This window comes from Lissotriton vulgaris, chromosome 2_1 (genome assembly GCF_964263255.1).
Source record: "Lissotriton vulgaris chromosome 2_1, aLisVul1.2, whole genome shotgun sequence".
In the NCBI taxonomy this organism is placed as follows: Eukaryota; Metazoa; Chordata; class Amphibia; order Caudata; family Salamandridae; genus Lissotriton; species Lissotriton vulgaris.
Window position 1 is genome coordinate 1,428,969,558 of NC_141687.1, and position 12,200 is coordinate 1,428,981,757.

At 46.3% G+C, this 12,200-nt stretch overlaps 1 protein-coding gene across 1 annotated transcript in view; it reads right to left on the bottom strand.

Moving 5' to 3' along the window:
• Positions 1–12,200, bottom strand: part of LYPD6B (LY6/PLAUR domain containing 6B) — a 286,780-nt gene that overhangs the window by 24,111 nt on the left and 250,469 nt on the right. The window contains exon 5 of the mRNA XM_086958855.1: positions 2,130–2,228. Within this exon, the coding sequence (XP_086814981.1) occupies positions 2,130–2,228 (99 nt within the window). The remainder of the gene's footprint in view (positions 1–2,129; positions 2,229–12,200) is intronic.

Genomic DNA, 12,200 nt, shown 5'->3' on the forward strand with positions numbered 1-12,200 from the left:
AACATGGTCAGCAATGGTATAAGACTCCCCCTCACACATGAGATATAAAGCAAAGGCGAACCCATACCCCAAAATACATGGGAGGAGGCACTCTTGTAGTGGACTGACTGTTGGGGGGCTGCGTCACTGGAAGATGTTTTTAGTGACACTTGTGTGATGCAGGCAATCTTGACCCTTCATGTTTTTTTACTAATTGGTGGTTACACTGATCACATCGGTGATTGGAATTAGGGTAGGTTGGAGTCTATCATTGGTTTGTGTGGCATGAAAGATTGGTACAAGAAGGAAAAGGAAGAATGGCAATAAAGCCTTCAGGGCTAGGGTGGTTCTTCCTCTTTGGCAGCTGAAAAGCTTCCTACACTTCCTTCTGCGCTCTGAGCACATCAGTGTTTTTGCAGTTTAGGAATAATATTTTGGGTTTCATGCAAGTGGGTTTGAAGCGCCAAACATGTATGCTTGCCATAGCTGAGATGCAATTTCAGCCTCTAGAAATGCTGACCGCCGAAATGAATGTATTTTTTGATTTATTCTTTCATTTTATGCAATTGTATTGTAAACATATTTCCCTCTTGAGAATGCAATTTAGAATGTTTGTCAGGTTCTTTTTAGCATTAATATTGGCTACAGTAGGAGGCTTAACTACAAGCCACAATTGGGCAAATTACCAGTTCATTTACTAGGAATTACAGCTGTACTTTTTATCTTTTATTTCCATGGCACAACAGACATCTCCTGAATAGGACACACCTAAATAATGTCATTGGCCTACAGTAAAGCGTGATAATGGGTGGAAACATTACACTATGGAGCTGTATAGCACAAGATTTCTAGGATATTATTTTTACCCGTGCAACTGAGGAGTTTGGAATAAAATATACAATTTCAACCACCTTATAGACGTTTAACCTGTTGCGAAACAAATGCCCACACCAACAGGAAGGGTTGGTGGATAAGCACTCTCCACTCCATAAACTACGGGGTTATAGTCTTTACTCTGTTCCTATGTATAATGCCTATCAAACAAAGGTACCCCTGTAGAAACTGATGTGCTGCTGTTGTTACATAATATTTTCCCCAGAATTAATGGGGAAAACCAACAAAAACACACAGAGAAAAAACATAAGGTTGAGTTAAGCTCTCTCTTTCTGTGTATTCAATCAGACCTACATAGGTAAATATAATCAGTTACAAACATTCCTAATGGAGAAAAAAATAAAAGACACCTCATGAAAACACAAAAAGGGGGGTTTGAGACACACTTCAAAACACCACCCAGGCTTCCCATCAACTGGGTGCTCTTTCACACAAACTGGCATGGATTGGACCAGGGTGGGACTGAGAAACTATGTTCAACTTTCCCTGCAAATGACTACTGTCACTTGCTAATTATGGGAGCCGAAAGTGTCGCTGGTGTGCCGCCTCCACACTAATGACCCAAACTGCAATTCCTAGGTATGTGTATTAAGAAAAGCCTAAAATGGAAATTTAAAGTGGTGAAAAGAGAAGGCTCATGCAATACTTTTGCTTCACGTCACACACGGGTCAGATGCGGCGTGAGATCAAGAGACAGCCATTGTAGGGTGGTGGGAGAAAGCGGCAGTAGGTCGACTCAAAACAGGGAAACCTTGGTATTCGTTTACCCTGGCGTTGTCCCCCCCTGCATCATGGTACTAAAAAGAACAAAAATAGACCCTTGCACTTATTTATTTATTTGTTACAAATTAGACACCAGTTTAGGACCAGCTTAGGGAGGCTGCAGGCATCAAGAACTTAGACAGGTTAAATGCTATTTTAAAAGTGAGATTCGGACATGTATTATACTTGATTCTTAGTCTTACTTTCGTTCTAAATCAGATCATAAACCCTCAGTTGATGCAGAAGTGTTTAATTAATTTCCTACAAACAGTTATTTAAAAAAAACGTATTTTTAAAGAATAAAAATAAAAATATATCCTTGCAACCCCAATACATCATTAGATTGATATTGTAGTTATGAAATATAAAGCGCCTGATAATCGGTGAAAACGGCATGTCCTATTTAATTTTATTATTTCTTTTTTATAGCGCACATTCTGGCATATGGATGACATCTTTTTTTTAAAAAAAAATCCCCAATAACAAACACTTACGTTGAGGACACCACTTGTCTTCGGCCCATCGGTTGCAGTTATAATTGTCCGCCACGTTTTCACAGGTGAAACACTTAAAACTGTTTGGAAACGGAGTGGCTTTAAGAAATAAATGTGATGAAGGGAGGTTAAAAAATAGAAAATCATGTGTTACAATTCACAATAATTAATGTGGGGGTGGGTTGAGAATGTTCATGTACAGATAGAGAGACTGGTTGTACTGTTTGCAATGGTTATGGAAATAGACATTTTTCTATAAAACATTTCTTTTAAAAATCACAATAATTATAAAGCTGCCGAAAAAGCAGACTATAACGAAACATGCAGAGGACTATTCAGAAAGACACGTAAGAGTATGTAAAGGCGTACTTGTATAGATGTCTTTAATTTACTCTTACCTGCCTTTCTGACTTTGCCCTGAAACATCTAATATGGGAATACAATTCAAGTCACATTGTTACACCATTAATAAAAATGGAAATGACTGTGCCTCTTTACACTTTTAATTATATAGGGCCATATGTATGAACACATTTTCACATAGACACAGAATGGGTAAAACCCTTTGATACATATGGCCCATAGTGCTGGATGGGTTGGGGCAATTCAGAAAGACATATAATACAGAAAAGAGTACTCCTGTAGTACCTCTTTCCATATTCCTAAATGCTTTTGAGAATTGGCCACAGCATGTCTGAGGCTAGTTGTAAGCATATTCTGAAACTTAAAGGCTAGCCTCACCATCACCAAATTTGACTAGCATTGGCATAGCCAATAGGTCTCGCCTTTGGGATCTTATACGTTTTTAGTTATGCTTTACATTATTGTGTGTGGAAGCTTTAACACATTTATTTGGCATATTGTAGACCTGCATTGAGAAGTACTTATTTACAGTGTTATTTTGTACAAATAAACTGCAGGATACCTATAAACAATACTATTAATAGGGTAGCAAATTCAACTAGTAGAAGTTTGCATGCACCCTGCAGTGCAGTTTTTAAACCAAAAATTACATTCTAATGTCAGGAGGGCTTCAGATGAATTCCGGGGGCTTATGTAAAGATTATGGTGGTGTCTTTGTAGCACTGTTTTAAGGTTTTACGGTAGTCAAGTATTTATTTTATACTTTACAAATGCAGCCACTCAAAATTTCTTTAAGAGGTGATGATCATGTGCTAGTGTTGAAACCGCCGTTTGGATGACTGTTTACTCGAAATAAACTATTTTGGTGACGTACAAAAGAATAAACAAGCGCGGCCGGAGGCACAGGGAGATCAATTGATTTGCATAGAATCACTGGATGATGAGCTTCTCTGCCGAGACTCAAACTCGGTTCTCCAATCGACTGCTCTAGCCGTTAGGCCACTAATAGCCTCCTAGGCGCTAGTTTTAAAAACGTTTTGAAAAGGCAGGAGGGCTTCAGATGAATTCCGTAGTTTTAGAAACGTTTTGCAAAGGCAGGAGGGCTTCAGATGAATTCCGGGGGCTTATGTAAAGATTACAGTGGTGTCTTTGTAGCGCTGTTTTAACATTTTACAGTAGTCAAGTATTTATTTTATACTTTACAAATGCAGAAACTCAAAATTTCTTCAAGCGGTGATGATCATGTGATAGTGGTTTGGATGACTGTTTATTCAAAATAAACTATTTGGGTGACGTAAGGAAAAACAAACAAGCGCGGGCGCGTGGCGACCGCACTAAATAGAAGCATGATCCTGAACAGATGGTGCCACTGCTCACTCCAGCAAGCTGTAGGCCGTGGGCGAATATATTAACTAGGAAAGGTGGGACATGCATCCGCCTTTGCCCAATTATGTGCTGTCTTTTAAGAAAGACGCACGCAAAGACCAATAGAAAAAATGATGGAAAAAAAGCAACAAGCACAAGCTTGTGAAAAGTCCAGAGTGATTATAAGAGGCCGATTTCCTAGAGCAGAGCATGCGGGCTGCGCTAGGCTCGACCTAAAAATGATGTTACAATATTAATAAGTACACCCTTGTATCGCTGTATTTGGCATCAGAGAAATATAAATTCAACCTTCCTTTTATATCTATGCAGGCAATGAAATGCAATACAAGATGTGGTAATATATATATTTTCACTGAAAAAAACAAAAGTTAAAGGGACGTTATAATTAGGTGTAAATGTCAGTTAAAACACAAACAACGCACAAAACCCCTGAAATTCACCAGTTATAGTGAACCCTTTGGTGTTTTTGTGAATGATATATATATATATATATATATATATATCACCTACTGGCGGTCGCCAGTAGGTAGTTATAGTTAGGACCTGTTATCCATAGGAAATCTGCAACATTCTATCCCCAATAACTTTAGTGCCGATTGACGAATCTTCTCGAAATTTTCAAAACTTTTGGCCACCTCCGGTCCACTCCCATCCTGAAAGTTTCACGATGATTCATCAAGCGGGGGCCGAGAAAAAAGGAGGTCCCAAAACATGTTTTCCTCATGCAATTTCCCATAGGACCTTTAGCTGCAGCTACAGCCCGAACTGCTGAATGGAATTACACCAAATTTGGCAAAGAGGTAGCCCTTGGTTCAGACTCGTTTCTTTTGCTTATTTGGTGTAAATCTGTTCAGTAGTTCCTGAGAAAATGACAGTTAAAAGCATTTATATATCTATGAGCGCGGTGGATCCGCGTACTTATCCGTGCACCCTAAGCGCAGCCTAAGCACACCCTGCTGTGCACGAGCTGTATTTTAATTGGCTGTCAACACTCCAAATCGGGAAGTGTTAGCAGCCATCTTGTGCCTCTGTAGAACCGAGGCATAATAAACCCCCCAAGAAACGCTGCTAAACGCGACAAGGGGGCAGGGTAGACCCACCCTGACCCCCTAGGCCTGCTCAGGGGGTCCCACAAGGACCCCCAAGGCCAAAAAAAATAATATTTTTTTTAAATCACGGGATGCGCGTAGGATCCGCGCATCCCGCTGCTGAAAAATCCCGGGGGCATTTTCAAAAAATAGTGTGGGCGGTCCCAATCCCACCCACACTGCCCCGGGGACCGCCACGCCCGGGGCTCTGACTTAATATATGCGGAGGGCTCACAGGGCCCCACGCAGCCCCGGGGACCGCCACCCCCGGGTTTGTTTAAAATGGGTGGGGGGGCTCTCTGGCCCCCCCAGCCCTGGGGACCGCCACCCCCAGGGCTTCAAAAACATTAAGTGAGGGGGCTCTAAAGCCCCCCTATCCCCGATGACCGCCACCCCCGTGGCTTCTTCAAAGTGTGGGAGGGGGGCTGCGTGGACCCCTCCTGGAGCCCAAGAAGGCCCTGGGGACCGCCGCCCCCCAGGGCCGGCTCCTGCAGTGTCCCGGGGTGCCCAACCCTGGGACACTGTAGTTTGCAATGACAGGGCAGGAGCCTTGCAGCTCCCACCCTGTCAATTTAAAAAAATGGCCATGCCCCAGGGGATGGGGTCCCTGGGGCAAATTATGGCCCCAGGAGGGGGGCCACGTGGCCCCCTTCCCGATTTTTTTTTTAATTAAAAATTGGGGGCTGGCTCTGGGGGATGGGGTCCCTAGGGCCAATAAATTATAAAATGAAAAAAAAATCCCCAATCGGTCCGGAGGCCAGGCCCCCTCCTTGTACCACTCTGCAAACGCACCCCCTGGCACGTTTGCAGAGGGGGAACGAATTCCCCTTGAATACCTGGGGTCCCTGGGGGCCAACTAGCCCACCAGGAACCTCCAGTATGAGCCAGGGGGCTGCCTTGCAGAGAGGTGTTCTGAGGCCACGCGCCTTTTTACACCTCTCTGCAATGCAGCTCTGTGTCGCTTACTGAAGGTACCCATTAGGCTAGTTGGCCACGAGGGAACCTCAGGATTCAAGGGGGCTTAATCCCCCAACTTAAAACGCGCCATGGGGCGCGTTTGCACAGTGGTGAAGGTAGGGGCGGGGCCTAAGGTGATATGTGTGCAAACACGCCCTTTGGCGTGTTTTAAGTTGGGGAATTAATTCTTCTTCAAACCAGAGGTCACCTGGGGGCCAACTAGCCCACCACATACCTTCACTAAGCGCCACTGAGCTGCATTGCAGAGTGTTGTAAAAAGGGGCATGGCCTCTGAACACCTCTCTGCAACGCAGCTCCCTGGCGCATACTGGAGGTACCTGGTGGGCTAGCTGGCCGCCAGGGGACCTCAAGATTCAAGGGGACTTAATCCCCCAACTTAAAAAACGCCAATCGGCGCGTTTGCACAGTGGTGAAGTTAGGGGATGGGGCCTAAGGTGATATGTGTGCAAACACGCCCTGTGGCACGTTTTAAGTTGGGGAATTAATTCCTCTTCAATCCAGAGGTCCCCTAGGGGCCAACTAGCTCACCAGGTACCTCCAGTAAGTGCCACAGAGCTGTGTTGCAGAGTCTTGTAAAAAGGGGCGTGGCCTCTGAATACTTCTCTGCAACGCAGCTCCCTGGCACATACTGAAAGTACCTGGTGGGCTAGTTGGCCCCCAGGGGACCACAGGATTGAAGAGGAATGAATTCCCCAACTTAAAACACGCCACTGGGCATGTTTGCACACATGTCACCTCAGGCCCCGCCCCCTTCCTTCACCATTGTACAAATATTCCTCTAAAATTAGCCGAACTACGAATTCCGATTTACTCACCTGTTATCAGGAGAGAACCCAGTGCGCCATCTTTTAGCCCAGCACTGACCCTGAAAAGTAATTCTAAGCGTTCCTACCAGTAACTTGTATTTCCTTCCAAAGGAATCCATTGTGTGGTTTTCAGCAGAAAAGTTTCAAAGTGTTGATTTTTGAAACGTACAAATATTCCTCTAAAATCAGCCGAACTACGAATTCCAATTTACTCACCTGTTATCAGGAGAGAACCCAGTGCTGCATCTTTTAACCCAGCACTGACCCTGAAAAGTAATTCTAAGCATACTTACCTGTAACTTGTATTTCCTTCCATAGGAATCCATTGTGTGGTTTTCAGCAGAAAACTTTGTGTCGATTTTTGAAACGTACAAATATTCCTTTAAAATTAGCCGAACTACGAATTCCGATTTACTCACCTGATATCAGGAGAGAACCCAGTGCTGCAACTTTTAACCCAGCACTGACCTTGAAAAGTAATTCTAAGCGTACTTACCTGTAACTTTTATTTCCTTCCATAGGAATCCATTGTGTGGTTTTCAGCAGAAACTTTGTGTCGATTTTTGAAACGTACAAATATTCCTCTAAAATCAGCTGAACTACGAATTCCGATTTACTCCCCTGTTATCAGGAGAGTACCCAGTGCTGCATCTTTTAACCCAGCACTGACCCTGAAAAGTAATTCTAAGCGTACTTACCTGTAACTTGTATTTCCTTCCATAGGAATCCATTGTGTGGTTTTCACCAGAAAAGTTTCTAAGTGTAGATTTTTGAAACGTACAAATATTCCTTTAAAATCAGCCGAACTACGAATTCTGATTTACTCACCTGTTATCATTAGAGACGTCAGTGCTGCATCTTTGAGCCCAGCACTGACGCTGAAAAGTAATTCTAAGCTTACTTACCAGTAACTTGTATTTCCTTTGATAAGAATCCATTGTGTGGTTTTCACCAGAAAAGTTTCTAAGTGTCGATTTTTGAAATGTACAAATATTCCTATAAAATCAGCAGAACTACGAATTCCGATTTACTCACCTGTTATCAGGAGTGACATTAGTGCTGCTTCTTTGAGCCCAGTACTGATCCTGAAAAGTAATTCTAACCGTACTTACCAGTAACTTGTATTTCCTTCCATAGGAATCCATTGTGTGGTTTTCACCAGAAAAGTTTCTTAAATGTCTATTTTCACGAACTAAAAATATTCCTTAAAAATTGCATGTATGACTTAAAAGCATTCTTTCGACTGTTTACAGGGCATGCACCCGTGCTGGATCCAGGATCCAACACTGAGTAAGAAAAAGTAACGTTAACACTACTTACCTAATAAGTGAATTTCCTCCCATAGGATAACATCGGTGATTCTATGTGAAAAAGTTTCTAAGTGTTAACTTTTAAAATACAACAATATTCCTTAAAAATCACTATTGTAACCAAAACGTTTCTACTCAACTGTTTACAGAAGATGTCCCAGGACTGAATCTAGGATCCAGTCCTGTGGTTAGAAAAGTAATCCAAAAAGTAACTAATTGCATTTAACTAGAAATTCACATTGAGCTCAATGTTGCATTGTGTCTGAAATTGTGTTCCGCATTACAACAACAGTAGCTACTGTACTTAAAAGTCTATTGCTTGAAACAGACACCTCCTGAGGCGGAAGCCGGGAGGAAGGATCGCCATTTTTTAAAAAGCACTTAAATTTACAAAATCGCTGTTTTTACCTTTGTTGCAAATCTCCCCGAGCACTCCCTCCTCCTAAGAGTCACTCGCTCAAACCGCGCAGCCAATCTTAACGCTGCCGCGGGTCAGTCAACAATTGCTGCCATCAGCGAGGGAAGTGAGACTACGCCCACCGCCCTGAGGCCACACACCCCCTTGCCACTATATAAGACGCGCTACGCCCCTAGCCCGCATTAGCTTGAAACAGACACCTCCTGAGGCGGAAGCCGGGAGGAAGGATCGCCATTTTTTAAAAAGCACTTAAATTTACAAAATCGCTGTTTTACTTTTGTTGCACATCTCCCGGAGCACTCCCCCCTCCTTAGAGTCGCTCGCTCACACAGCGCAGCCGATCTTAACGCTGCCGCGGGTCAGTCAACAATTGCCGCCATCAGCGAGGGAAGTGAGACCACGCCCACCGCTCTGAGGCCACGCCCCCCCTTGCCACTATATAAGACGCGCTACGCCCCTAGCCCGCATTAGCTTGAAACAGACACCTCCTGAGGCGGAAGCCGGGAGGAAGGATCGCCATTTTTTAAAAAGCACTTAAATTTACAAAATCGCTGTTTTTACCTTTGTTGCACATCTCCCCGAGTACTCCCCCCTCCTTAGAGTCACTCGCTCACACCGCGCAGCCGATCTTAACGCTGCCGCGGGTCAGTCAACAATTGCCGCCATCAGCGAGGGAAGTGAGGCCACGCCCACCGCCCTGAGGCAACTCCCCCCCCCTTGCCACTATATAAGACGCGCTATGCCCCTAGCCCGCATTAGCTTGAAACAGACACCTCCTGAGGCGGAAGCCGGAAGGAAGGATCGCCATTTTTTAAAAAGCACTTAAATTTACAAAATCGCTATTTTTACCTTTGTTGCACATCTCCCCGAGCACTCCCCCCTCCTTAGAGTCGCTCGCTCACACCGCGCAGCCGATCTTAACGCTGCCGCGGGTCAGTCAAGAATTGCCGCCATCAGCGAGGGAAGTGAGGCCACGCCCACCGCCCTGAGGCCACGTCCCCCCTTGCCACTATATAAGATGCGCAACACCCCTAGACCGCATTAGCTTGAAACAGACACCTCCTGAGGCGGAAGCCGGGAGAAAGGATCGCCATTTTTTAAAAAGCACTTAAATTTACAAAATCGCTGTTTTTACCTTTGTTGCACATCTCCCCGAGCACTCCCCCCTCCTTAGAGTCGCTCGCTCACACCGCGCAGCCGATCTTAACGCTGCCGCGGGTCACTCAACTATTGCCGCCATCAGCGAGGGAAGTGAGGCCACTCCCACCGCCCTGAGGCCACGCCCCCCCCTTGCCACTATATAAGACGCGCCAAGTCCCTAGCCCGCATTAGCTTGAAACAGACACCTCCTGAGGCGGAAGCCGGGGAGGAAGAATCGCCATTTTTTAAAAAGCACTTACATTTACAAAATCGCTGTTTTTACCTTTGTTGCACATCTCCCCGAGCACTCCCCCCTCCTTAGAGTCGCTCGCTCACACCGCGCAGCCGATCTTAACGCTGCCGCGGGTCAGTCAACAATTGCCGCCATCAGCGAGGGAAGTGAGGCCACGCCCACCGCCCTGAGGCCACACCCCCCCTCTCCCCCCAAAAGGATGTGCCTTGGCCGGACATGCAGCGGACGCGCGCTGCGGGCGCCGCCAGCGCGCCGAAGGCGTGCCAAAGTTAGGCCCGTCTGCGCCCGTCCGCGCCAGGACGGGCCCAGGGCCCTTTCCCCCTGCTCCTATCACCTCGTCTTCCATCAGCTACTCCTCAGGCACTCTTAGGAAACTCACTATGCGTGCCCACGACCCCCGTCTCCATTCAATCTCTCTCGATGAACATTAAAACAAATGCAACCACTGCCCATACCGACTCACCCACCCCCTCAACCCCCAAAGTCAGGACAATTAAAATGGCTCTGCTCAACTGCAGATCCCTCCCCAAACATAGCACAGAGATAAACCTCCTAATCCTGAATAACGATATAGAAGTGCTGTTCCTCACGGAAACATGGATCAACTCATCATCCGACCCAGACATTAGTCCAAGCCCTACCCCCGGGCTTCACAATTAAACACCTAGATAGACCTCAAGGGTCAGGAGGCGGCATAGCAATTATTACCAAAGCTCACCTCTCCTGCCAACTCAAGGACAGCCCAATCCTTGACTGCGAAAACACTCATTTCTCCCTTCATCTCTCCCCGGAGAAAACTCTGTTGGGTCTTCTAATATACCGACCCCCGGGCCTACTTGGACAGTTTCCTAACTCCCTGGTGGAGACTACCACCTCCCTATCCTGTTTATTTTCCAACTTTACAGTGCTAGGAGACCTCAATATTCACTTTGATGACCCAGGGAACAAAATAGCTGGAGACCTCAAAGAAGACCTAGCAGCACTCAGCCTCTCCCTGGCAAATTCTCAGCCCACCCATAACAAGGGCCATCTCTTGGACCCTATCTTTTCCAACATCCCGTAACTCACCACATCTCCACCCCTACCCATCCCCTGGACAGACCCTCCTTATCCTCGTCAAACTTCCAATCTCCACCGAAATCACTCACAGCCTTCCACCCCAAGCACCCTCTCACCCGTGGCACAAACTAGACAAGGATGCTTGGACCAGCCAGCTGATAGCCTCCACCCCCACCCTGAACCCAGACCCTCACTAGCAGACACCCAAATCCGAGCTTGGATAGAATCATCCCTCAACGCGGTCCTCCCCGTCGAACACCTCCCCAGTAAGAGGGGATCTTTCAAGTCACCCTGGTTTACTCCGGAACTGCGTGAACTACGGAAAAAATGTAATAGACTCGAACGTCTCTGGAGGAAAGATTGGACCTCAATCAGCAAAGAAACCTATAAATCGGCAATGAAGCAATACAAAACCCTCAATAAAGTTACGCAAGCTACTTATTACGAAGGGAAAATCCTAGCTGCCTCCAACTCCTCTAAAGAGACCTACCGCATAGTAAAAGGCTGCTGATGATCCCACCGGCGCCAGATGTACCCAACTCACTGAGTTCTTTTCATCCAAAATTCTCAAGATCCTAAAGACCTTCCCCGAGCCCAACCCCCCAACCGACCCCCCACCTGGGCCCATCGACCAAGATGCCCCCGTCCTGAACGCCTTCCTCCCCATCTCCATCGAGAGGTTGGTGGCCACTCTCAACCATGTGAAGAGTGGATCCCCGGATGACCCAGCTCCCATCAGTAAACTGAAACTAGTAGCCCCCACAATATCCCCACTTCTCACCAGGCTGATAAACGCCTACCTCTCCTGCGGGATAGTCCCCGTCAACTGGAAAAGTGCGACAGTACGGGCACTCATCAAGAAACCCCACCTAGACCCCTTGGACCCCATAAATTTCAGACCCATCTCCCTTCTCCCAGGCATCAGCAAAGTGGCAGAAAAAATCGTAAACGAACAGCTCTCATTATTTTAAGAAACCAACAACCTCCTTCGCCACTCCCAGACAGGGTTCAGACCAGGACAGGGGACTGACACCGCCCTCCTGGGCGTAACAGAGGAGACAAGGCCCATCTTGGACGCAGGGGGATCAATGGCAGTGATCCTCCTGGACCTGAGTGCCGCCTTCGACACGGTGAACCACACCATCCTCCTCCACCGCCTCCAAAAAACTGGCATCACTGGGACTGCCCTGGCCTGGTTAAAATCATTCTTGGAACAAAGGACCTTCCAAGTGGCCGACTGCTACGGTCAATCCAAAGCTCTCCCCCTGAA